This window comes from Papio anubis, chromosome 7, assembly GCF_008728515.1.
Source record: "Papio anubis isolate 15944 chromosome 7, Panubis1.0, whole genome shotgun sequence".
Taxonomy (NCBI): Eukaryota; Metazoa; Chordata; class Mammalia; order Primates; family Cercopithecidae; genus Papio; species Papio anubis.
The window spans coordinates 53780019-53805076 of NC_044982.1; the positions used below are offsets into that span (position 1 = coordinate 53780019).

The following is a 25058-nucleotide window of genomic DNA, read 5'->3' on the forward strand; positions in this document are numbered from 1 at the left end:
TACTAAAGCATAGCTGAGTATCTTCGTCTTGTTAATTTAGCCTCCAGAAAATTCTAATTTAGTAGTCTGCAATGCCGTTAAACGTTAAACTAGCAACAGATGAAAAATAAAATCCGAATAGAAACAGCAGGCAGGGATGTAAGGTGGAGTAAAAATAGCCACGAATTAGAAACCAGGAGAAAAGGTATATAGAATTTTACTTTCAATATTAATTTTCCTCCAAAGGTCGAGATTTCCGATTAAGAGTTATCAGATTCAGATGAGCTAGCTTTGAGACACTTTATTGTGCGGGTCATAGCTTTGTCTAAAAATAAAAAACTTTGGGAAACTTTTCGAAGGCGCGCTTCCAAACTTCAGGCGCCGAGTCTACTCCGCATGTGGGGCCATGTGTCCCACAAGTGAATCGTTTACACCACAGACATTCCTCAAAAGGAGATTAAAACCAACTTTGCTTTCAAGTTACTTTGACAACAAAAGAGGAACCTTACTCCAGGTCAGTCCTGGATGCCAACCAAGCCTAGGGACTCAGGGATTGCTTTTCCTCTTCTCAAATGTAAGTACACCAAACGCTGTCCCTCCGCGGGGTCTGGAAAGGACGAGAAACTCAGTCGGGATTGGAGCCGACTGCTCGGCCTCAGAGGTCCCGGGACGCCCTCAGGAGGCAGGGCGCCCGCGCAGGTGGGGGCTAAGACGGTTGGGGACTGGGATCGCCCCTCGGCCGGAGCCACAGGGAGAGGCCTGTGCATGGCAGCCACGGGGCCGACTCACCTCTGCGTCTTCCTTGCACTGTGGAAGGGAAGGGAACTCCAGCTTCATGTCCTCCATGGTGCTGGCCCGCGGGCTGGTGGGTGGGGTGGGAGAGTGTTACACAGCCGGCCGACCCTTGGGCTGGCTGCGGCGGCGGAAGGAAGGAGGGCCGGCGGAGCGGAGGGCTCACAGGCGGGCGGCGGGCTTAAACTAACACACGCAGACTAGAGGGTCCCAGTGACTCCAGCGGCGGCGGCGGCGAAGACGGATAAGAGGAGGGTCGGGCGTCTTACACCCGGCCGCCATGCCGCTGCCGTCTCCCTCCCCTAAAGTCTCCGCAACCCTCAGGCCGCCCAGGATCCAGCACGGGCACCAGCCCGACAACCGTCTCGCCGCCTCCCTCCCGCCCCCTCCACCCGCGCCGCCTCAGCCAATCCCAGCCCACGTTCGCCTTCTGCCCGCCCTCCGCCGCCGCCAGGTGTCAGCGCGCCACCACCCCTGCTCCGCCCCTTCGCTAGAGCGCAGACGCCGGGGGGTGGGGGGGCGGAGCCTCGGTTGCTGCTAGGCCACAGCTCACCCGGCGTGGAGGAGGCGGGGCTGCGGTGGGACAGGACGAGTGAAGGTCCTGGGAAAGGCAGTGGGGCGGTCCGAGCCAGCTCCGCCCTTTCCAGACAGGACGTAGAGCCCTTCTTTAACGTAAGAACAGACAGGCAAAACCTGCTACCCACCAGATAGTGGCATCCGAAAGGAAAGCTATAGTTTCTCCCCTCTCAAAATTCTGCACAATCTATGCTGAGTTTATAACCAAATGAAGAGTTCGATTTAAAATCACGTAGTGCCATACAGAAAATGAAACACCCATCACCTTTAAGCAAAGAATTAAACGGCTCAATGCTTTAACAATCTTAAAAGTATTTTAAGAGTACTTGAAAATACGACTCCGTTTAGATTACCTAGAAAACATCAAGAATGACAACTGAAAAAAATCAGAAAAAGGAACTGATAGCTGACTCAGTAAATTGTATATAATACTGTAAAGCTTATTCCACTAATTATTATATTTTGAAATAAAATTAATAAACCACATGGATTTTAATATATTTTAAAAGGAGTTTGCCAGCCTGGGCAAAATAGTAAGACACCCCCCCAAAAAACTTTTTTTTTTAAATTCCCTGGGCGTGGTGGCATTTGCCTGTAAACCCACAATGAAAAGATTTGGACCAGGCACGGCGGCTCACGCCTGTAATCCCAGCACTTTGGGAGGCTGAAGTGGGCGGATCACCTGAGGTCGGGAGTTTGAGACCAGCCTGACCAACATGGAGAAACCCCGTCTCTACTAAAAATACAAAAATTAGCTGGGTGTGGTGGCCTATGCCTGTAATCCCAGCTACTTGGAAGGCTGAGGCAGGAGAACCACTTAAACCCGGGATGCAGAGGTTGCAGTGAGCCGAGATAGTGCCATTGCCCTCCAGTCTGGACAACAAGAGCAAAACTCTGTCTCAAAAACAGAAAAGAAAGGATTTGTACACCAAATTGATTCTTTAAAAATAACCACCGCCACAAAGGTAAAAGGCAAGTCACTCATTAACTAAATGCAAATTAGTGAAAAGATCACGTAGATATTTGACTTAAACCTCCCCCGACATTCTTTTTATATTGTCACATAAAATGCACTGCCAACACATAGAAACAGAACTGTATAATTTGAGTATTAGATGGCTAACTTGAGCACTCCATTTTCTCTATCACTATTTTAACTGTTCTTTGTCTTTTAAAATTAAAAAAAGGCACATAATATCCTGCTAGGAAGTTTTTAATTTGAAGAATTATTGTGTAATTAGCTAGGTCATGTATTTTTGGTTCTTTAGTGTTTATGAAACTGAAGTTGTCTTTTCTTTTCACCAGCATCTTTAATAACTATTTATGCCTAATGATTCCTTTGTGTACTGTTATAGTTTTATTGCCAGATGATACGAGAAAGAATCATGTATAGGTAACAGAAATCTTGTTTTGAACATTTCTGACACTCCTACATCCCCTACATCATACACTCTTAGCCAGGTATCCATAGATACCTAAAGAGTCCTTGGATGAGCCTGGGAAACAATACATTTCCTGAAAGTACAGTATATGCAAAATTGTGTGTATGTTATAATATTTCCTGGAAGAGAGTCCAGACCTTCACATCCTCAACAGGGACCTATCATCTTACATAAACCAAGAAAACTAAGTCACATATTAGCAAATATTCCATTGAATCATACTCTTTAAAAAGTTATGGATGTGCATGTATATTTTCAATTAATCAACAATGAGCTTAATCACAGTAAATGAAGAATAGGTAAATACTATCTGGAAGGAGGAGTATAGACATACCCACACATCCATGTTTTATTTAAGAAGATGATCTTATGAACACCAAGTATGGGTAGTATTTTTAAATAATATTCAAAAATCCACAATCCGTCTGGGTTATCAAATAGTTTACTTGCTAAAGAACCTAAAGGACCATAGTAAATGTACTCTTAGAAAAGACAAGAATATATACGTAGGAGAACTAAATCAAACAGATTTTATTCAACTTTTTAGATGAGGAAAACAAATGATACAAAATAAGTCATAAGAAATGCTTTCTTATACCACTATCTCAAACAACTTTCAATGTTTTACAAAATGCTCACACAGCAAATATGAAAAGCTTCAACACTCTTCCTTTTGTAACTTGCTGCAATAAATGCAGCTTTAACAAACATACAAATTTCTTCTGTATCTTAAAAGTTGAATTACTAATTTTTATGATGTTACTCATATTTTTATTCATATACTTTTAATGACATCATTGCCAATACATACATTATTTTCTTTAACTTTATTTTTATATTAAGCCATATCTGTCATGCAGCCATCAAAAATCTTACAGTAAATTACACAGGTTTGTAGTCCAATTTAGACTCCAGCTTCTTAGAATCAGCCACTTTTCTGACTGCTTTCATGAAGTCTTCTTGTACTACAAAATCATGATCAGCACGAATTGCGAACATACCTGTGGAGAATAAAACCACATGACTGCTATATATCACATATGAATTATATGCTCATTACAAGAAAAACAATGTAATTCTATGGAATAAATGTGAAGTTTAGATTTATTACTTCTAAGCCAGTAGTTCCAATTTGCTAAAAACCACCATCTTTTCTCAATTAAAATCCACAGGCTGGGTGCAGTGGCTCACACCTGTAATCCCAACACTTTGGGAGGCCAAGGTGGGCAGAGCACAAGGTCAAAAGATTAAGACCATCCTGGTCAACATAGTGAAACCCCATCTCTACTAAAAAAAGAAAAAAAAGAAAAAAAAGAAAAAAAAAAATTAGCTGGGCATTGTGGCGCACGCCTGTAGTCCCAGCTACTCGAGAGGCTGAGGCAGGAGAATGGCTTGAACCCAGGAGGCGAAGGTTGCCGTGAGCCGAGATCGCCGCACTGCACTCCAGCCTGGCAACAGAACAAGACTCCATCTCAAAAACAAAAAAAAACAAAAAAATCCATAGTGGTGGTGTGATTATTTTCTAAAACAAAAACAGGTGAGACAATTATATGAATATTTAACATCCAGTTCAAGGCTGGGCACGGTGGCTCACAACTGTAATCCCAACACTTTGGGAAGCCAAGGTGGACAGATCACTTGGGGTCAGGAGTTTGAGACCAGCCTAGCCAACATGGTAAAACCCCGTCTCAAACACAAAAATTAGCCAGGCGTAGTGGTGGGCGTCTGTAACCCTAGCTACTCGGGAGGCTGAGGCAGGAGAATTGCTTGAACCCAGGGGCAGAGGTTGCAGTGAGCCAAGATCATGCCACTGCAATCCAGTCTGGGTGACAGAGTGAGGCTCCATCTCAAAAAAATAAAATAAAATCAGGCTCAAATGGTCCCTGTATCTGACTGTAGGTCCTACTAAAAACAAGCATAAATAATCGAAACAAATCAAAACTACCAACAACACGTACACATTTTAAGCATAATTTAACTTGACAGGAAGCAATTTGCTAGAAGGCACACATTTATGGGGAAAAAAAAATCTTGAGTAAGTTTGATAGCCATTCTTTGTTAATAATCAAAAACTTTGAGAATAGGGAATCACACAGAAAGCCAACAGTGGGTTCTAGCAAAATTCAGAGTCATTATTCATGTGTTAAAATTTACCTAATTTATGTACAAATTGGTATTTTTATTTGATTCATATTTGAGTATCACAACTCAATTTTTTCCTTCAACTTTTTGACAAGTACCTTCTCAAATACTATTTGACAAAGAGGTGAAAGTTTCCTTGTATGTAGTTTATTAAACATTAGTTGTGTCATGGATATGGGTCCCAGATTTTGAGATAATCCTAACTCATGATAAACTAAAGCAGATAAGGTTATTGCTGTTTACTAATTAAATGAATTCTGTATTTCCATTGAGGATCTGCCTGCATCGAATTTTCACTTACATAAAATAAGGGAGTTAAAATAGAAGATTTCAAGGATTATTTCCTATCTTCTTTCCTTTCTAGATGTCTACATAAGGAAACAATCTATGTTGTCCTAGAAACCAGGTGAATGGAAATGACTGATTTTTAAAAAAATAAAGTTTCAAAACTTGTTTAGAAAGCTACAGTGAAACTAGGTAAGTTATTTTTGTAAACCCTGCACACATGGCTGTTTTCCAAATCTCTTTAGTGAATGAGTAAATCTGCACAAGAGATGCCTGGCCAGGCTTGGTAGCTTGCACCTGTAATCCCAGCACTTTGGGAGGCCCAGGTGGGTGGATTACTCGAGCCCAGGAATTTGAGACCAGCCTGGGCAACATGGTGAAATCTGTCTCTACAAAAAAATACAAAAATTAGCTGGGTGTGGTGGTGCATGCCTGTAGTCCCAGCTACTGGGAGATAAAGGAGAAATGATCAGGTCTGGGCTACAGGGAGCAGTGATCATGCCACTGCACTCTAGCCTGGGCCAGAGTGAGACTCCATCTCAAAAGAAAAAATAAAACAGAGATATATTCTAATCCAAAAAAAGAAAATGTCAGGACCTGAACAGGAAGGGCAACTATAGTTGAATCAAGCGTATTTTAACTTACAGAAAAATGTTAACAAAAAAGGCTTGAAGTCTAAAAAGAAAGTAAGAATTTCAGTATGCTTCCAGATGTGAATATCCCACCTAGTTTAAAAAACTAAAATTTTAATCCACACAGAAGTTATAGCTCATTTGCAATAACTAAAGGTAAATTTGTAAGAATATGTAAGGGGAAAAAAGCATATAATTTGATAGCAACAGCCTTTAAGTTCACTGCACAGCTTGCATTTGGATTACAATCTAACCAAAACAATCTTCTGATAATAATTTGGTCTGGTTTATATTTTGGAAAGGGAATGTCATAAATTACTCTAACTTGTTCAAGCTATATGATGGTTTACCTCTAAACAGTTTAGTTTATTGATAAGGCTCTGTGAGCATGATTTACCCTGATTTGTATTGACAGCATTTCTAGACGTGAACGGAAGTATCCGAGCTGCATATTGATGCAGATACTGACTCACAGCATACCCAATACCCATGAAGATACTTGTACTGAGAAGCCCTCCCTGAGCAGCCACTTTAAACACTGTGTTGAATTTACTAAGGGTAAACATGATATGAAAAGCAAGAGGAAATCACATATTCTAATACTTAAGAAAATCTATAACCTATAAAGTCAGTAACTATACTGTAGAAGTTTATTTTTTCTATTTAAAGATTCTGTATGGAAGACAAAAACTAAATGATTCTAGGTAGGGATGAAAGCTACTTGGTACTGGAAATAAAAATAGCATCACACAATTTTTACATACAATGTAGAAGTGAAAAAAAAAAAGTATCACACAACCCACAGAGAATTATATTTAAATACTACATTTTATACAAATGGCATGATCACATAATTCATAAATCAATCTTTCAAAACACTGCTCAAATCAATCTTTCAAAACACTGCTCATAGACTAGTACCAGACAACATACATGATCCATTTTGCAGCAGATACCTCTGGTGCTTGCCCATTCTAATTTCAGCCACAGGTGTAGTAGGCAATTCTGTAGAGCCTCAGACTTACTTCAGGGGGCCAGTGTTCTATTACATGCCTCTCCTTTCACATTCTGCCCTAAGGCATGTGGAAGTGCAAAGGAGTTAACACTACCAAGGGCAAATCTCATCCAATGGGGGATGAGTACTGGTAAATCAATGTTCTAGTCTCCCAACTTTCAGCTGGGTGATCCTAGTAGGCATTCTGTACGTTTCTCTGAGATCTAACCTCCCTTTCCTACAGCACCTACCTCAATGGTGCACCCTCATATTAGCTTTCCCTCTTTCCATCTCGCTTACCCTGTTTCTCCTATTTCCTGGAATCAATTCCTAAAAGAACAGCATGAACCGAAATCCTTGCAAAGTGTAGGCTCTGCTTTTGGACAAACTCAAAACAATTTCAGCAAATTTTAAAAATAAAAATCAATAGTAAAACTGTACTTTAAACCCTTACCTGCTTCAGTACAAACATTTCTCAGGTCTGCTCCATTAAAGCCATCTGAAAGCTTCACAATTGCTTCATAATCTGTTTAGAAAAAATACTGGAAATTAGTTTTAAAAATTAGACCTTTACTTGATTTATGCCCACATCGAAAATTTAAACTGAAGAGCTTACTTTGAGTTTGAACAGCTAGACATCACCTCTGTTAACATTCCACAATATTAATATCCAAAAACTAAGACTTCTGTTAAATAAACCAGTACCAAGCAGAATTAGACACACCCCTGAAACTTTAAAAACAGGAAATATCACCAAAATCTCAAAATACCTTAACCTATTTTTATACAGTGAAATAGCTATGCACATGTGAACTCCAGATACCTGTTAAGCTATGACTCTTATCAAAACTGTAACCAAATCTTTAATTTGAATAAACCTATAACACTCAAAACCAATTATAACAATGGAATTTATTTTGTTCAATCATACAAGCCAAATATAAAGTATAGCAAAACTGAAAAGTAATCAGACATAATTGTATCACATGGAATTTTTGAATGCTACTGCAGGCATTAGCTAGCTTCTCTGGTTTCTGTGCAAGATTCAAGTGGTGAAGTATCAGATCTATGGTAGCAGTAATAAAGTGAGTTCTCCACCCACCCACATAACAGACATGAATCGAAGAGCTATAGGATTAGGGTAGCAGCAATGGATCTGATACAGAATAGTAAGAGAAATAAGACAGCACAGGCTACTACAGTTTGAATAACTTTGATGATGCACTCTTTGGTCAGGCAATATAGGGCATGTCGTTCTCTATTTGAAATCATACAGATATTCATGAATTGTCTTTAATCAGGTTTAAGTTCATTGTAAGCTTCCTGAGAGCAAGAATTCCCAAGGCTAGCACAATATCTGGCATCTAGCAAGAGTTCAGTATTCGTGGAAGAAACCTATTCATTGACATCCTTTGTTCAGTTCAATCTTTCCAGTTAAAAACTCTCTAACAGGAGCAATGAAGATAGTGAAAGGCAACAATCAGCTATTTGTCATTATTTCAGACCATTAACTTCTAAAGAGTTTTTAAGGCTGCCTGGAAATTATACTAGATTTCCCTAGTCTGGAGGTCAGCAAACTTTTTATGTAAAGGGCCAGAGAGTAAATACTGTATGCTTTGCAGCCCATATGGTTTCTGTTGTTAACTATTCAACTCAGCTATTCTAGTAGGAAAGCAGCCATAGACAACAGATAAATGAGCATGCTCGGGTTACAACAAAACTTTGTTTCCAAAAACACAGGGCAGGCAGAATTTGGCTCACAAGCCATGTTTTACTGGCCTGTACCCTAGTCCAATCCCTCACTTCCATAGGTAATGACTTTATACCTTCTCCTCTGTCCTCAAATCTCTAATACTTCCCTATCTTCATTCTGAATGTGCATTCTACTTCACTGAGAAAACAGAAGCATTCAGAAAAAAACACTTCTACAAGTTCCTGCACTAAGAACCTGTCCTCATAAGCATCTATGTACTCTGCCTTTCCTCCAGTCTCATAAAAGTACACATATACATAGGGCCAATCCGTCTTCAAGGAAAGAACATTGCCAATTTCTCTTTCTCCTAGGTCATTCCCAGCAGCATTATTAAAAAAAAAAAAAAAAAAAAGAGGGGGTTGTAAACTCTTCCATCTTAAAGAAAACTCTGCCAAATCCTCATCAGCATTCCCCTTCTACTTCTTCTGTCCCCTCTGTGGAACTCTTAAAAAAGAAATGTCTAAACTCAATGCCTCTCTTCTCAATCTCTCTGAAACCCATCTGAAATAGGCTTTCACCTCCACCACTCCCAAGAAGCTACTTTTGACAAGATTATCAATTACCTCCACATAGTTAAATCCAAAGGTCTACTCTGAGAACTCTTTATCTGACCTATTGTCAGCATTTAACAGGAATAAATTTAAAACAAAACAACAACAACAAAAAAACCAAACCAAAAAAACCAGGCCGGGTACAGACGCACATGCCTGTTATCCCAGAACTTTGGGTGGCCGAGGTGGGCAGATTGCTTGAGCCCAGTAGTTCAAGATCAGCCTGGGCAACATGTTGAAACCCCTTCCCTACAAAAAAACAAGCCAGGGTTGGTGGTGTGTGCCTGCAGTCCCAGCTAATCAGGAGGGTGAGGTGTGAGGATCATTTGAGCTTGGGAGGCAGAAGTTGCAGTGAGCTGGGATCACACCACTGCACTCCAGCCTGGGCAAGAGTGAGACCCTATCTCTAAAAAATTACCTTCTTGGTCAGTCCTTCCCTATGCTAATCCTCCCTGTCGTTTAAAAATGTATATCCTCATGCCTGCTCCTGGCACTTCCCTAATTTCCTATCCCCCTTTTCTTTTTTTTTTCCCCTGAAACAGGGTCTTGCCAAACTGGAGTGCAGTCACATGATCATAGCTCCCTGCAGCTTCAAACTCCTGGCCTCAAGTGATCCTTCTGCCTTGGCCTCCCAAAGCATTAGGATTACAGGAGTGAGCCACCATGCCCACCCCCCACTTTCTTGCTTTATTTTTCTCCATAGCACTTATCATCATCTATTATCCTTTGTTTTACTAACTTTATCTGTTTTTTCCTAACAAGAATGTAAGTTATCTAATGGCAGAAATTTGTCTGTTTTGTTCCTTGATATATCGTCAGCCCTTACAAAACACTTACAATGGTTCCTAGCATATAGTAGATGCTCAATAACTATTTGCTGAATTTAAAACCAGATTTAGGAAACTATCAGTAATTTCTAACAGTATTTTTCTTCATTTACCAAATGTAAATACATATAAAATAGATGACTTCCTTACCTATTTCACCATGCTTTGTAATGGGACCTGCGTGGATTTTCAGTATGTCTAACCTTGCTTGTTCATTTGGCAAATCAATATCTGAAAATAAAAAATTATTTTATAGTCCAGTTTTATCTTTTATAAAATACAGTGGAAGGTGAAGTGAAGCACGGAAAAACAAATGGGCACAAAGGGAAATGGGTAGTAGGTGAAGAACCTTAACTCACGTATTTTTCTATCTAATCTTCCTGGACGCAGCAAAGCAGGATCCAGTGTATCTGGTCTGTTTGTAGCCATGATCATTTTAACTCTATGCAGAGTATCAAATCCATCCATTTGATTCAGTAACTAAGAATATTAAGAATCAGATTTTACAAACATTCTAACCATTAAAAAAATAGCATGCACCTTTTATGTATCTAATGCCATGAAATGTATTGTCTACTGATAGATATGTTCTATCTTCAGAATGGTCATTTGATAGAATTCTAATTTTCTCTCTATTATATAAAGGGATATACTTTCTAGCCTCAAAGTTCTAAGCTAGATTATGTGCCTTTTAATAGCTATATATCTTTCTATAGCTACCAGGTAGTTTTAATAAATCTGAAGGCTTCCATCATGTCAAGAATTATGAAATTAAACTATGTGGATCTAATTTCCAATGTCCAAAATTTTATCAATTTTTTTAAAAATAAAAGCTAATAATAAAATCCAATATACAAAGTGCTTATGATATGTCAGATACAACATTTATATTAGGATAACTGGATACAAAGATTTTTCTACAAATTTGATAGTAAACCCATAATTTTTTTTTTTTTGAGACAGAGTTTCACTCTGTCACCCAGGCTGGAGTATAGTGGCCTGATCATTGCTCACTGCAACCTCTGCCTCCTGGGCTCAACCAGTCCTCCCACCTCAACCTCCTGAGTAGCTGAGGGACTGTTTTTTTTTTGTTTTTTGTTTTTTTTTTTTTGAGACAGACTCTTGCTCTGTTGCCCAGGCTGGAATGCAATGGGGTGATCTCAGCTCACTGCAACCTCTGCCTCTTTGTTCAAGCAATTCTCCTGCCTCAGCCTCCTGAATAACTGGGATTACAGGCACGTGCCACCACGCCCAGCTAATTTTTGTATCTTTAGTAGAGACACTACATTGGCCAGGCTGGTCCTGATGCCCAGACCTCATGATCTGCCCATCTGGGCCTCCCAAAGTGCTGGGATTACAGGCAGAAGTTACCATGTCTGGTCTATTTTTTCAAATAATTCTGTACACAGAAATATTGAAAGACATAAAAAATATTGTCTCAATTTCTAAAGTTTTCTTGAATAAATGAAAAACCTTACTGCATTTAACAAACTAAAATATAGCTAGTCTGACAATGTGTTAGTTGATGATATGTTTAGTTACTTGAATAAAATTAGCATTTGTGTCATTTAAAAATATCTCAATTTAAGGTTTCTAAGATATTTTATAATTTCCAAATACTATGTATCTTCTGAGCAGATCTGTAAAATTTATGAAAAGAGATTTTTCAAATACTCCTAAGAAGAAAGAATTTGACACTGCATTTCCCATGCTACCTAGTTTCTATTTGAAGTGGCAAATATATTTGGACTCTTGCCATCACTTTCACAGAATTTGGAGTGGGGAAAGGTAAAACTGGGGGAAAGCTTTATGTGCATTCTTTCATTGTGTCAACTATCCTCTTCAATTATCAAAACTATTTTAATTGCCTCAGTCTCAGCAATAAAGTGAGAGAAAAAATAATTTTTAGAGCAGCTGCATACATAATTATAGCTCATTTATTGCCAACGGTCTTAATATGACCATTACATAAAATGTCTTCATAAAACTACCACAAGATCACATTCATAAGAATCAATTTAAATATATGAATGACTGATCTGCTCAAAACACACAGAATAGTACAGGTATATACCAAATGGAATTTGGCAGATAGCCTTATTTTCTAGTAGTCATTTTCTTAGAGTTTGTGATAGAGAAACATGTTCGTTCCTGACAATATTTTCAAATTTTATATTTCATTTAAAATGTTCTATATATTTTGACTATCAAATATGCAATGTTCAGTTCTTCATTTAATAAACATTGGTTTCTTTATAAACCCCCTTTACTAAATATTACCTCCATTAACGTTCTCTGAATCTCTCTGTCAGCTGAAGTACCCTCAGAAAACCGACGACCACCTAAAATAGTAGAGTTGGAAATTTATATGCATTACTCTTTTCCTCTGTAACCATCATTTAAGAAAACAGAACATAACAGTCTGTGCTTAAAACATTAAGATGAAAACTAAAGAGTAAGAATTATGCTGACAAAGTTAGACTTGATTTTGGTGTAACATTTCTCATTTTGTTAAAGTGAAAGGTTTATTTATTTATTTATTGAGATGGAGTCTTGCTCTGTCGCCAGACTGCAGTGCAGTGGTGTGATCTCAGCTCACTGCAACCTATATCTCCTGGATTCAAGTGATTCTCGTGCCTCAGCCTCCTCGGTAGCTGGGATTACAGGTACATGCCACCACATCCAGCTAATTTTTGTATTTTTAGTAGAGACAGGGTTTCACCATGTTGGCCAGGATGGTCTCAATCTCCTGACCTCGTGATCTGCCCACCTAGGCCTCCCAAAGTGCTGGGATTACAGGCGTGAGCCACCACACCCGGCCATGAAAGGTTATTAAAACTGGTTAAAGTAACATCTAATTCATTGTGGTATCTACTTCATACAAGTCACAATTACAGATTAAGAGGGGGGGAAAAAGGTTCTTTTACATTTATTTATTTTTTATTCATTTATTTATTTATTTATTTTTTGAGACGGAGTCTCACTTTGTCACCCAGGCTGGAGTGCAGTGGTGCGATCTTGGCTCACTGCAAGCTCCGCCTCCCGGGTTCACGCCATTCTCCTGCCTCAGCCTCCGAGTATCTGGGACCACAGGTGCACACCACCACGCCCAGCTAATTTTTTGTATTTTTAGTAGAGACGGGGTTTCACCGTGTTAGCCAGGATGGTCTCAATCTCCTGACCTCGTGATCCGCCCACCTCCGCCTCCCAAAGTGTTGGGATTACAGGCGTGAGCCACCGTGCGCGGCTGTTCTTTTACATTTAAAAAAAAGTCCTAAAACTTTCAACAAGGGTGTTATTCTTACCAATAGCATCTATTTCATCCATAAAAATAATGCATGGTTGATGGTCTCTGGCATAATTAAACATTTCTCTGATCAAACGAGCACTTTCACCAATGTACTTGTCTACAATAGAACTAGATACAACCTGATTAAAGGAAAAACAGGAAGGTAAATATAAGACAATTCAAGTAAAATTAAATTTCAATAAGTACAAAATAATCTTCCCTTTACCTTTAAGAAATTGCAGTCCAGCTGGCTAGCAACGGCTCGTGCCAAGAGTGTTTTTCCCGTACCTAAGAATGACAAAAAGAAGTCTTAATTAGATGGTAAGGTAGAAAAAATTTGTTTTGAGACAGGCAATCACTCTGTCACCTAGGCTGGAGTGTGGCGAGATCACAGCTCACTGCAACCGTGACCTGCCAGGCCCAAGCGATTTTCCCACCTCAGCCTCCCAAGTAGCTGGGATCACAGGCACGTGCCATCACGCACAGCTAAGTTTTTTGTTTGTCTGTTTGTTTTTCAGAGACGGGGTCTCTCTGTGTTGCCCAGGCTGGTCTTGAACTCCTGGGCTCAAGTGATACTGCCACCTCGGCCTCCCAAAGTGCTGGGCTTACAGACAGAGGCCACCGCACCCGGCCTATGTGAAACAAACGTTTAAAATCCTTTTAAGAATATAATCGTTTGGCAAGTAAATTTTCCAAAATGAAAGCTAAATCTTAAATAGAATTTTCATTTAAAATTCCAAAGTACTTGGCCCGGTGTGGTGGCTCACGCCTATAATCCCAGCACTTTGGGAAGCTGAGGTGGGTGGACCACGAGGTCAGGAGATTGAAACACAGTGAAACCCCATCTCTACTAAAAATGCAAAAAATTAGCCGGGTGTGGTGGCACGTGCCTGTAGTCCCACCTACTGGGGAGGCTGAGGCAGGAGAATCGCTTGAATCTGGGAGGCGGAGGTTGCAGTGAGCCAATAATCTTGCCACTGCACGCCAGCCTGGGTGACAGAGTAAGACCCGGTCTCAAATAAAAAAAAATTCCAAAGTACTTTTGCTCTCAACATTAAAATTTTAATCAAAATATAATTTTTTAAAATCAATTTTAAATTGACAAATAAATTGTATATTTATGGGTTAAATTATGATATATGTATATATTGAAGAATGATTAAATCAGGCGAATCTACATATCCATCACCTCACATGCTTATCATTACTTTGTGGTTAGAACATTTAAAATCTACTTTTAGCAATTTTGAAATAGCTAATACATTATTATAGTCACCATGCTATGCAATAAATCACCTAGAACTTATTCCTCCTGTCTAAGCGAACTTTATATCCTTTGTTGAACATCTCCCCATCCCCATACACCACCACAACTTGTAGTAATGACCATTCTACTCTTGGTTTCTATGAGTTCAATTTTTAACACACGAAAATGAGATTATGTGGTAACTGTCTTTCTGTGTCTGGCTTATTTCACTTAGTATAACATCCTCTAGATTCATCCATATTGTCACAAATGACAGGGTTTCCTTTTTAAAGGCTGAATAGTATTCCAGTGTGTATATTTACATTTCTTTTTCTTTTTTTTTTGAGACAGAGTTTCACTCTTGTTGCCCAGGCTGGAGTGCAATGGTGCGACCTTGGCTCGCCGCAACCTCCACCTCGCAGGTTGAAGTGATTCTCCTGCCTCTGCCTCCCGAGTAGCTGGGATTACAGGCATGAACTACCACACCCAGCTAATTTTGTATTTTCAGCAGAGACGGGGTTTCTCCATGTTGGTCAGGCTGGTCTCAAACTCCTGACCTCAGGTGATCCACCTGCCTCAGCCTCCCAAAGTACTGGGATTACAGGCATGAGCCACCACACCTGGCCACCACATTTTCTTTATCCATTCATCCATTGATGGGCAATTTTTAGGCCATTTCTGTATCTTGGCTATTGTGAAATAATCATGGGAGGGCAGCTATCTCTGACACACTGATTTCAATTCCTTTAGATATAAACCCAGAAGTGGGATTGCTGAATCATACGGTAATTCTATTTTTAGTTTTTTGAGGAACCTCCATGTTTTCAAAAATGGCTGTGCTAATTTACATTCCCACCAAGAGTGTACAAGGGTTCTTTCTTTTTTCTCCACATGCTGCAAACACTTGTTATCTTTTGTCTTTTTTATAATAGTTATCTACTTACAACATGGACTATGACAGAAACTGCTGTTACATTAAAATACGTTGGTCTATCCTGCACACTGGATCTTTTACTTATGAATATTTTAACATCAAGTATTGATTATTTGGAAAGTACTGGTTGAGTTATGGAAATCTTCCAAATGTTGACATTTTTCATTACACAATATAAAAAATTTTTGTTATTCTCACGACTTATCCGATCAGAAAAGTCTTTAAGTATTAATATATTACAAGGCTGCCGTGGCTGAGCAATGTGGCTCATGTCTATAATCCCAGCACTTTGGGAGGCTGAGGTGGTTGGGTTGCTTGAGCCCAGGAATTCAAGACTAGCCTGGGCAACATGGCAAAACCCTGCCTCTACTAAAAACACTAAAAATTAGCCTGGCATAGTGGCACACACCTGTAGTCCCAGCTACTCCGGAGGCTGAGGTGGGAGAATCACCTGAGCCCAAGAGGTAGAAGTTGCAGTGAGCCAAGATGATCACGCCACTGCACTCCAGCCTGTGCAACAGAGTAAGACCTTATCTAAAAAAATAAAAAAAGGAAAAAGAAAAGAAAAAAAAGAAAAAGCTGTCAACCACATAGTGCCAGATATATGTTTTTAAAAATTCTAATTTTCACCTGACAATTCAAATTTTATCACTGGCAACAGATGGTGTCAGTTGTTTAACATGACAGGCTCAATTTGTTCGCTTTGGGAAAAATGTGAGCCAAATAACCAAAAACCAGTCTTGAGTAATCAATAACTAATAACCAGTAACCAGTCTGATAACCACAGTATGTTTGTAAATGGTCCATTCAAGCAAAAACACTATTGTATAAAAAGCAACGAATTCAACTGGCAACTTAAATAACTGCACAAGTGCTTTTCTTAAAGACAACTATCTTATTCAATATGCAGCAGAAATACTTTATATGTATTTTCCATTTCATCACAAAGAACACAAAATATTACCCAAAGATGAAGATTTAATAAAATTAATAATTTTTACTGTTTCACCAAGGACTTTAAAGTGAAACTGACTTTTTTTTTACACAGCAAGTATGTGGCAGTAAAGAACACAATGGTTACTAACTAGTACTGTTTCATGCCACTAACGCTGATTCACGCTACAGTGCAAGTAATTTAATTTTAACCATGTTGCTCTTAACACCATCAGCACAAATGTCAGCACAGTGGAAGAGCCAAACAACATTTTAGTTTTTTGTTTTGTGTCATTGTGGGGCTATGTATGTCAAGCAGTAGGCTATTGGTACATTTCCCTTATATAAAAAAATTTTTTTTTTTTTTTTTGAGAAGTCCAGCCAGGCTGGAGCGAGATCTCGGCTCACTGCAACCTCTGCCTCCCAGGTTCAAGCAATTCTCCTGCCTCAGCTTCCTAAGTAACTGGGATTACAGGTGTGCGCCACCACGCCTGGCTAATTTTTGTATTTTTAGTAGAGACAGGGTTTCATCATGTTGGTTGGCCAGGCTGGTCTCAAACTCCTGACTTCCGGTGATACGCCCACCTCGGCCTCCCAAAGTGCAGGGATTATAGGTATGAGCCACCGCGCTTGGCTTAACATTTTAGTATTGTAGAGTAGTTTTGACCTTACAGATTCCATGAAAGCACCTCTAGATCTGTGAACCACAATTTGAAGACTATTAAACTAGAATCACATGGCCTGTTAAGATAAATATACTGTGAGGCACAAATGCACTAAGCATGCCTGAAAGAACAGTAGAGATAAATATTCTCTCATTCTCACTCTGAACAGAGTAAAAGTTGGAACTACCCACATCAAATTTCCATCTTATGGCCACGCACAGTGGTTCATGCCTGTAATCCCAACATTTTGGGAGGCCAAGGTGGGCAGATCGCTTGAGTCCAGGAGTTTGAGACAGCCCGAGCAACATGGCAAAATCGCTTCTCTGCAAAACATACAAAAATTAACCAGGCATGGTGATGCATGCCTGCAGTCTCAGCTACTCGGGAGACTGAGGTGGGAGAATCACTTGAGCCCGGAAGGCAGAGGTTGCAGTTAGCCAAGATTGTGCCACTGCACTAAAGCCTGGGCAATAGAGAGACCCTGTCTCAAAAAGAAAATAAAAATAAAAACAATTTTCATTTTTTTTATTCCTTAATTCATTTATCTTATTGGTGGAGTAGAAATAATTCAATACCAACCTGGTGGTCCATATAACAAACAGCCTTTTGGAGGTATTATTCCTACACGCTGAAATAACTCTGGGTTTGTAAGAGGTAATTCTATCACCTAGAAAGGAAGTTAAATGTTTCTTAAAAAGTTAGTCAAGATTTTTAATGTACTTTCAAATACTTTAAGTCAAATATTACCTTAATTAGGTGTACACATCATAATTCATAATAGACCTAGACTTCCATGCTAGGTAAAACCATTTATATTAAGAGGTTTTGCTTTAGGTAGATTTAAGATCTCTTAAATCTAAAAAAATTTAAATAGTGTTTTTTTAAATAAACCACACACTTGATTGGGGTGATGGTTATGCAGATATATTACTTGTCCAAACATATTTGAAATGTACACTTAAGAATCTACATTTTTTAAATGTAAATTATACCTCAATTAAAAATTAGACTACAAAAAAATCAGTTAAGTCAAAAGAACAGATAAACAAAAAACACAACTCAAAAGATCTATACTAGTTTGCATTTGAAAATACAACACAAAATAATTCTAAAATGGGGGATGGATTTGATAACATACCAAGAGAAAAGGTATATAAAATTTTTATCTGTTGGCGTTTTGCCACAGCAGCTTTAAAAGAACAGTATGTTCTGCTCTCAAGATTGATTCAAGGAAGAAAAGTGGAGACTAGAAATATTGAGGATCTGAAAGTCCAATTTAAATTACTTGTAGTACCAGTAACTTGAGAGAGAAATTCCTTTTTTTTTTTTTTTTTTTTTTGAGACGGACTCTATTGCCCAGGCTGGAGTGCAATGGTGCGATCTTTGCTCATTGCAACCTCTGCCTCCCAGGTACAAGAGATTCTCCTGTCTCAGCCTCCTGAGTAGCTGGGACTACAGGTACCTACCACCACACCTGGCTAATTTTTATATTTTTTTTTTGAGACGGAGTCTCGCTCTGCCGTTCAGGCTGGAGTGCAGTGGCCGGATCTCAGCTCACTGCAAGCTCCGCCTCCCGGGTTGACGCCATTCTCCTGCCTCAGCCTCCCGAGTAGCTGGGACTACAGGCGCCCGCCACCACGCCCGGCTAGTTTTTTTGTATTTTTTAGTAGAGATGGGGTTTCACCGTGTTAGTCAGGATGGTCTCGATCTCCTGACCTCGTGATCCGCCCGTCTCGGCCTCCCAAAGTGCTGGGATTACAGGCTTGAGCCACCGCGCCCGGCCTAATTTTTATATTTTTAGAAGAGATGGGGTTTCACCTTATTGGCAGGCTTGTCTTGAACTCCTGACCTCAGATGATCCACCCACCTTGGCCTCCCAAAGTGCTGGGATTATAGGCCTGAGCCACCACAACCAACTGAGAGAGAAATTTCTATCGAATAGTTGTGTTGGGCTAGGTGTGGTGGCTCACGCCTGTAAATCCCAACACTTTGGGAGGCCAAGGCTGGAGGATGACTTGAGTTCAGGAGTTCGAGAACAGCCTGGACAACATAGTGAAAACCCATCTCTACAAAAATAAAAAAATTAGTCAAGTGTGGTGATGCATGCCTTGAGCTACTTGGGAGGGTGAGGTGAGAAGATGACTTCAGCCTGGGAAGTAGAGGTTGTAGTGAGCTGAGATTGCACCATTGCATTCTAGCATGGGCAAAAGAAACAGACCCTGTCTCAAAAGAAAAAAAAAAAGTTGTGTCCATATGTGCATAAAGTGTGACCGGGAAAAGCCAGAAGTGAGAGAAATCAATACTCTAAAGTGCAAAGTATCTGCAGACAGTAAAGGATACCGCATGTACACATGGGATTCTTTCTGCTCCTATGGCTAATGCAGCAAATCGCTGTTGAAAGTAAGCTTTCACCGTTCTATGAAGCACTTGTTCTTCCTTTGTTGTCCTTTCATTAAATACAGGTGAGAACTGCCTTTTTTTTTTTTTTTTACACTTAGACCAGTGCTTCTTCAAGTATTGTCAAAGAAAAATTTGGTTTCATAATCACCTGGAATGCTAATTTCTGTGCCTGCTCCCAATCTAGTCCATCAAAACCACTCAGAGGGCCTAGTAATCTGTATTTTTAATAAGTGTTCCAAAAAAAATTAATGTACTGAAGTATGAAAACTGGCTTAAGGTTTAAATCAGATTGTGTAAGACATTCCAATTACTCCCATTAACTCCTAAATATTCACAGCCTAATTTAGGATGAAATCCATAGGACAATGTAATTTGCTTTACAGATAACAGTTAAGAAGCTGTCTGTGCTATGAAGTAAGGCAATCCTGATTTGATTCTTCACCTAAAAGTTTAAAAGATTTAAGACAATTCTAAAGCCAGTGGTTTTCTTGAATGGCAGCAAACAGCTTTAACAAAATAAAATATTTAAGGAATAGGTACCCTACCCTTCAGTAAGCGTGGGAAGCTAGTATTAATGAGGTTATGGAAAAAACTCATTGCACACATTATCCCAAGTAACTTATTATGATAATCAAAACCACAGGACATCAGATTACATCAATTATTCTTAGCTTTTTCTCCGTTCCTTTGCCACAAAAAGAGCAGGATTTTTCTAAAACCAATTTATCTCCAAATAAAAAAACCAGTAATTTTCACAGCTAGAAATTCAGTGTTATTCTTCTTAGCAAGAATAGTAAATGCATAATATTCTTAACTACCATTTAGATAATTTAGACAAAAAGTACTTTTTCATCCTGTTTCTCCTGTGAAGAATCCTAAAACTACTAGTATTTATTACCTAAGCTCAGAGAACAAAGCACACGGTACCAACCTCTCTTAATTCCCGGATCTGTTCTGATAGCCCTCCAATCTCAGAATAAGAAACATTCCCAGGGTCCTCATGAGACATGTTATAAACCAATGGATCCACTTCTCTTGGCAAATATCTAGAATGAAAAGGTAAGTATTTTTATTTTGGAATATATATTTTCTCTCAGCCTACAGATAGCATACAGATAACTTGCTCATGCAAACACCTGCAGCTGATCTCAAAAAGATGTGCTTAATTAGAAACTAGTAAAAGGTAAAAAGTGCCAAAATATTCAGTGATCTCAAGAAGCATGTATCTCAGATAAAAACCACCCTTTGTGAAAAATAAAAGGTAAACTCAATAGAATAAGAAACCCACCTCATGATAGTTAGTGTAGTCATATCCAAAGCAACTCTTGTTCCTGGCTTCAGCTTACTTTTGTCAAGCTAGTTTTGTAAAACAAAAGATATTACATAAACACTTAAGAAAGGAATAACACTCTACCGAGAGTTTAATATTTAGAAGTCAAATACTCATTTTTACCCTTCAGAGAGAACACAAATATCAGATTATAAACTCCATGCTAACAAAATGGCGTATAAAATAAGTAATTTAAAGTGATTTCTGCCTGCCCCTTAAAAGAATGCCCCTTTGTGTAATCTCAGTGTAAAATGTGAAATGACTACTATGCAAAGCTTGAGGTGGCAACGGTACAGTGACTTTGGGAATTGCTACCAAAGCATTTATAGAAAAATCCCTTAGTGAATATTCTAGGGAGAGGAAAGGGAAGCATTTTAAAGGTGTGCTCATCAGATTTATTTTGAAATGTACAGCTTCTGGGAAGAATGTGTGTTAAATGTTCATGAGAATAGGGAAAAATGCAGTTTCCCCTTAGAGATTTTTATTAAAATGCTTTAAAATGAAAGTCCCAAAACCCAGCAACCATCATTCATGCCTTTGCTACATGACAGGCACATGCTGAGCACATTACACATTAGGTTCAACCATACTAAATAACTTCTTGGCATATCTGGCTAAAATCAGATAGAATTTAATAGATCCATCTCACACTCAGGATATTGCTACTTTTCAAAGATGAAGTTCCTCTTGTTTTTTTTTTTTTTTTTTTTTTTTGAGATGGAGTCTCTGTCACCCAGGCTGGAGTGCAGTGGTGCCATCTTGGTTCACTGCAACTTCTGCCTCCTGGGTTTAGACAATTCTCCTGCCTCAGCCTCCTGAGTAGCTGGGATTACAGATGTACGCCACCACGCCTGGTTAATTTTTTTTTGTATTTTTAGTAAAGACAGGGTTGAACCATGTTGGTTAGGCTGGTCTTGAACTCCTGACCTCATGATCTGCCCACTTTGGCCTCTCAAAGTGCTGGGATTACAGGCATGAGTCACCCCATCCGGCCCAAGTTACTTTTTTTTTCTTCTTTTTTTGAGACGGAGTCTCACTGTTTCCCAGGCTGGAGTGCAGTGGGGTGCGTGATCTAGGATCACTGCCAGCTCTGCCTCCCAGGTTCAAGTTATTCTCCTGCCTCAGCCTCCCGAGTAGCTGGGACCACGGGTGCCCACCACCACGCCTGGCTAATTTTTTTGTGTGTTTTTTAGTAGAGACGGGGTTTCATCGTGTTATCCAGGATGGTCTCAATCTCCTGACCTCGTGATTCACCCACCTCAGCGTCCCAAAGTGCTGGGATTACAGGCGTGAGCCATCGCGCCTGGCCAAGTTACCTTTTAATAGTTTAAAAAATTGCGTGCCAATACAATTTCAGAACCATATAAATTACCACTTGTCACAGGATTTTACAGAGAGCTCAAATTTAGGAAGACAGGCAAAACACTAGGATTAATATAACAATTAAAGAAAGAAAAACGGCTAAGAAGTGAGGTTACTTGAAAAAAGAAGAGGACAGATCAATATGAAGCTATTTCAATGTTTACATCTATAGGGAATACAGACTGAGTATTCTTAATCTGAAAATCCAAAATGCTCCACATGTGAAATTTTTTGAATGCTGACATGATGCTCAAACAAAATGCTCATCGGAGCATGTCGAATTTTTGATTTTTTTAATTAGGGATGCTCTATGAGTATAATGTAAATATTCTAAAATCTGAAGAAAAAAAAAAAGCCAAAATCAAAAGCATATTTCTGGCTCAAGTATTTTGGATAAGGGATACTCAACTTACATATACTTTGGCTTTTCTAATGTTTCTAGTTTTCAAATACAGTCTTGCCCTCATGCAACCTGAAATATCTTAGAAATGCCAACTTTTGGCATCCACAGAGCCCTGAAAGGGACATAAAAACCCCTCGTCAGTTTAGGTATCTAATATTTTGACTTAGAAAATGTCAACCACTTATATACTAGGCAAAATCCTAATATGAGATTTAGTTTCTGGATTAAATTATCTTTTACAGCCATGTTCTGTGAACGTTTTAAAACCTGAACCTGAAATGACAATAAAACAGAGAAAGCTCTTCCAATGAATTTAAAAGAATTCTCTATCTAAGGGCACTTTCTAAAGAATAGTACATAAATTGATTTCAGACACTACTGAATGACTTGAGGTCATTTGTTGGCATCGTTGATAACTATAAAATAAAATTGAGAATTATTTCAACTTGCCCTACCCTAATCCAAATGACCTTATACAAAATTAATCTAGGCCATGGTACAGTCCATAAGTAACAGTTCTGAATGTCTAAATATAAACACAGGTAGCGGATGGTATCTAACACTTGTAAGTCCTCTTTAAAAATGACATTAAAATGTCTATTTTCCAGTTCTAAAATACTTTTATTTCTAAGTGGCTATTAATAGATCTCACTGAGACAATGTAATACAGTAGCAAGTACGGAATGCTAGGAGTCAAAGCCCATGGTTTGAATTTAGGCTTTGTTAATAACTAGCTATGTCTGAACAAATCATCCTTGTGAGTTATGGGAATAAATGCCCAACCTGCTTGCCTCAAGAATTAGAGACAATAACTTACATGAAACTACTTTTGTCAATCATCAGGCCCTATACAAATATAAAGTATTACCTGTCGACGACAACCCACAACATATCTTGGTCCATTGGTAGCTTTAACAATGACTAGAAGAAAAAACATAAAAGAACTAATTGAAAAATAGAAAGTAAAAAAATACATATCCACATTGATAGAGGGTTTAGTTGTATTTCTGTCCTCCAAGAAGACATTAGTTGAAGGAAAACTTAAGTCTATGCAAAAATACTATCTCTCTGCATTATTGTCATTAAAATAGTAAGCATTTCAAAAGTTAGAGAGAGGTGGGCTATTTCTTTACTAATTAATGAGTTAATTCACTCACATTTTTCTTCAGTTAACTGTTTAAGCACTTCACCCACAATCTAAGGAAGAAAATAAAAAGCATTACTTTTTGGCAACAGCTAAATAAAAAAGCAAATTACCATGACCCCTATTCCCCAAACTCCATTACCTACCTGCCCGACACTTTGTAGGGCCTTCAGATCATTCTCAGACTTTTCGTACTGCTTGGTAAGTTCTTTTAATTGTTCCCTTACTGAAATAATACAATTTGAACATTTACAATTGAACAGTAATCTTAGTGTGTTTAAGTGGCTACTTCTCACTTTACTGTTTACGTAAGTCTATTTCACTTTACCTAAGTTTCCCATCCACTATTTCAAACCATACAAGACATAATGCTGTTTGTAATGAGTAGGTGGCATGTATAACAACAAAATGTTACAGAGAAAGCACCATATTTTTATTTTCTTGATCGGCAATACTTGTTTAAGCACATCTTAAGTTATATTCTTAACAGATATTGACACCCTGACACTTAGGATTTGCGACTACAAATCCGAATGATAATCAGACCCTTCCTCACCTCTTCACCTACCCACTTGGATTATTCTCTGATATTCTACCCTAAATAAAGTCAACAAATGCAGTTCTCCACAGAATCATTTAATTATGGTCCTCCTTCATTTAATTAAACCACTCATGCATTTCAATGAAAATGAAAAAAAAGTTAAGCACTCAGGAGGTAAGGGAAATTTGTATGCCTGATACAGTACAACACGAAACACGACAAAAGACGATATGGGTTATTATGACAACTGGAACACTTCTCTCTAAAGCTCCGCGGCCGTCTTTCGACTCCAAGAACAAGCGACTCCCTGAGTCTCATCTCTTGTTTGAGCTTGCTTGACTCGAGCGCCTTTCCCTCTTCAAGTCCCGGGACTCCACCAGCACTACCCTCCTTGCACCCTAACCTGGGAAACATCCTCGGCCCACTTCCCCGCTCCTCCTCTACTTCTTTTTCATTTCCACCTCAAGGCCGTTCTGTCACCTGGGCTGAACTGGTCCTTTTCTACACGCGAAGGAGTGCTGCTCCACAAGCTCAGGGCCGGATGACAAAGCGCCTTGTCCCTCACCGAGGCCTGGTCATCTCTAAGGCTCGGTTGCTGGGCTCGGCCAAAGGCTTCTACTTTGTCAGAGGCAGAAGCGAATCGAGGCACTTGATTACATGGAAAGAAAGGTGCACTCACACTCCTTAAGACGGCCGTCGATCTCCTTGTGCTCAAGCAGCTTCTTGCGGTAGTCCTGAAGCGCCTTATCTCTAGGGTCCGCCATGATGAGAAGCCGTCTCTCATAGGGGATGCCGGGAATGGCCATGGCCGTCCGGGCGGGGGAAGGGGCGGGGCGAG

At 39.2% G+C, this 25058-nt stretch overlaps 2 protein-coding genes across 4 annotated transcripts in view; both read right to left on the reverse strand.

The window, feature by feature from the left end:
- The window catches only part of STYX (serine/threonine/tyrosine interacting protein), a 51981-nt gene extending 50840 nt beyond the window's left edge, over nucleotides 1-1141 (reverse strand). The window contains exon 1 of one of the 2 annotated variants that reach the window (XM_003901801.5): nucleotides 769-1140. In XM_003901801.5, coding sequence (XP_003901850.1) covers nucleotides 769-825 — 57 coding nt within the window. In that variant the 5' untranslated portion in view covers nucleotides 826-1140. Of the gene's footprint in view, nucleotides 1-768 lie in introns of both variants that reach the window. The other variant, XM_021941231.2, reaches the window with a different exon arrangement.
- A 2155-nt stretch (nucleotides 1142-3296) lies between these two features.
- Nucleotides 3297-25037, reverse strand: PSMC6 (proteasome 26S subunit, ATPase 6). 2 transcript variants are annotated; one of them, XM_021941230.2, is made up of 14 exons: nucleotides 24900-25037; nucleotides 23826-23905; nucleotides 23693-23732; nucleotides 23404-23456; nucleotides 20729-20796; nucleotides 20372-20486; nucleotides 17620-17707; nucleotides 13489-13550; nucleotides 13279-13402; nucleotides 12254-12315; nucleotides 10333-10453; nucleotides 10124-10204; nucleotides 7297-7368; nucleotides 3297-3790 (listed from the first exon to the last, which is right to left on the reverse strand). In XM_021941230.2, exons 1-14 carry the CDS (start codon nucleotides 25024-25026, stop codon nucleotides 3672-3674), a joined length of 1212 nt encoding a protein of 403 aa, XP_021796922.1. In that variant the 5' UTR covers nucleotides 25027-25037; the 3' UTR covers nucleotides 3297-3671. The 2 variants fall into 2 exon arrangements, with proteins under 2 accessions (XP_021796922.1, XP_031523962.1); XM_031668102.1 differs by lacking the exon at nucleotides 24900-25037 and adding an exon at nucleotides 24701-24867.
- Between the last annotated feature and the right edge of the window lie 21 nt (nucleotides 25038-25058).

Bases quoted from the DNA above. Each gene is read 5' to 3' on its own strand.
- PSMC6 (XM_021941230.2), bottom strand. From the start codon at position 25,026: ATGGCCATTCCCGGCATCCCCTATGAGAGACGGCTTCTCATCATGGCG. The intron at 23,906-24,899 runs GTGAGTGCACCT...GTATTATTTCAG, and splicing joins CGACGGCCGTCTTAAGGAGT to TAAGGGAACAATTAAAAGAA. The intron at 23,733-23,825 runs GTAGGTAATGGA...TTTCTTCCTTAG, and splicing joins CCCTACAAAGTGTCGGGCAG to ATTGTGGGTGAAGTGCTTAA.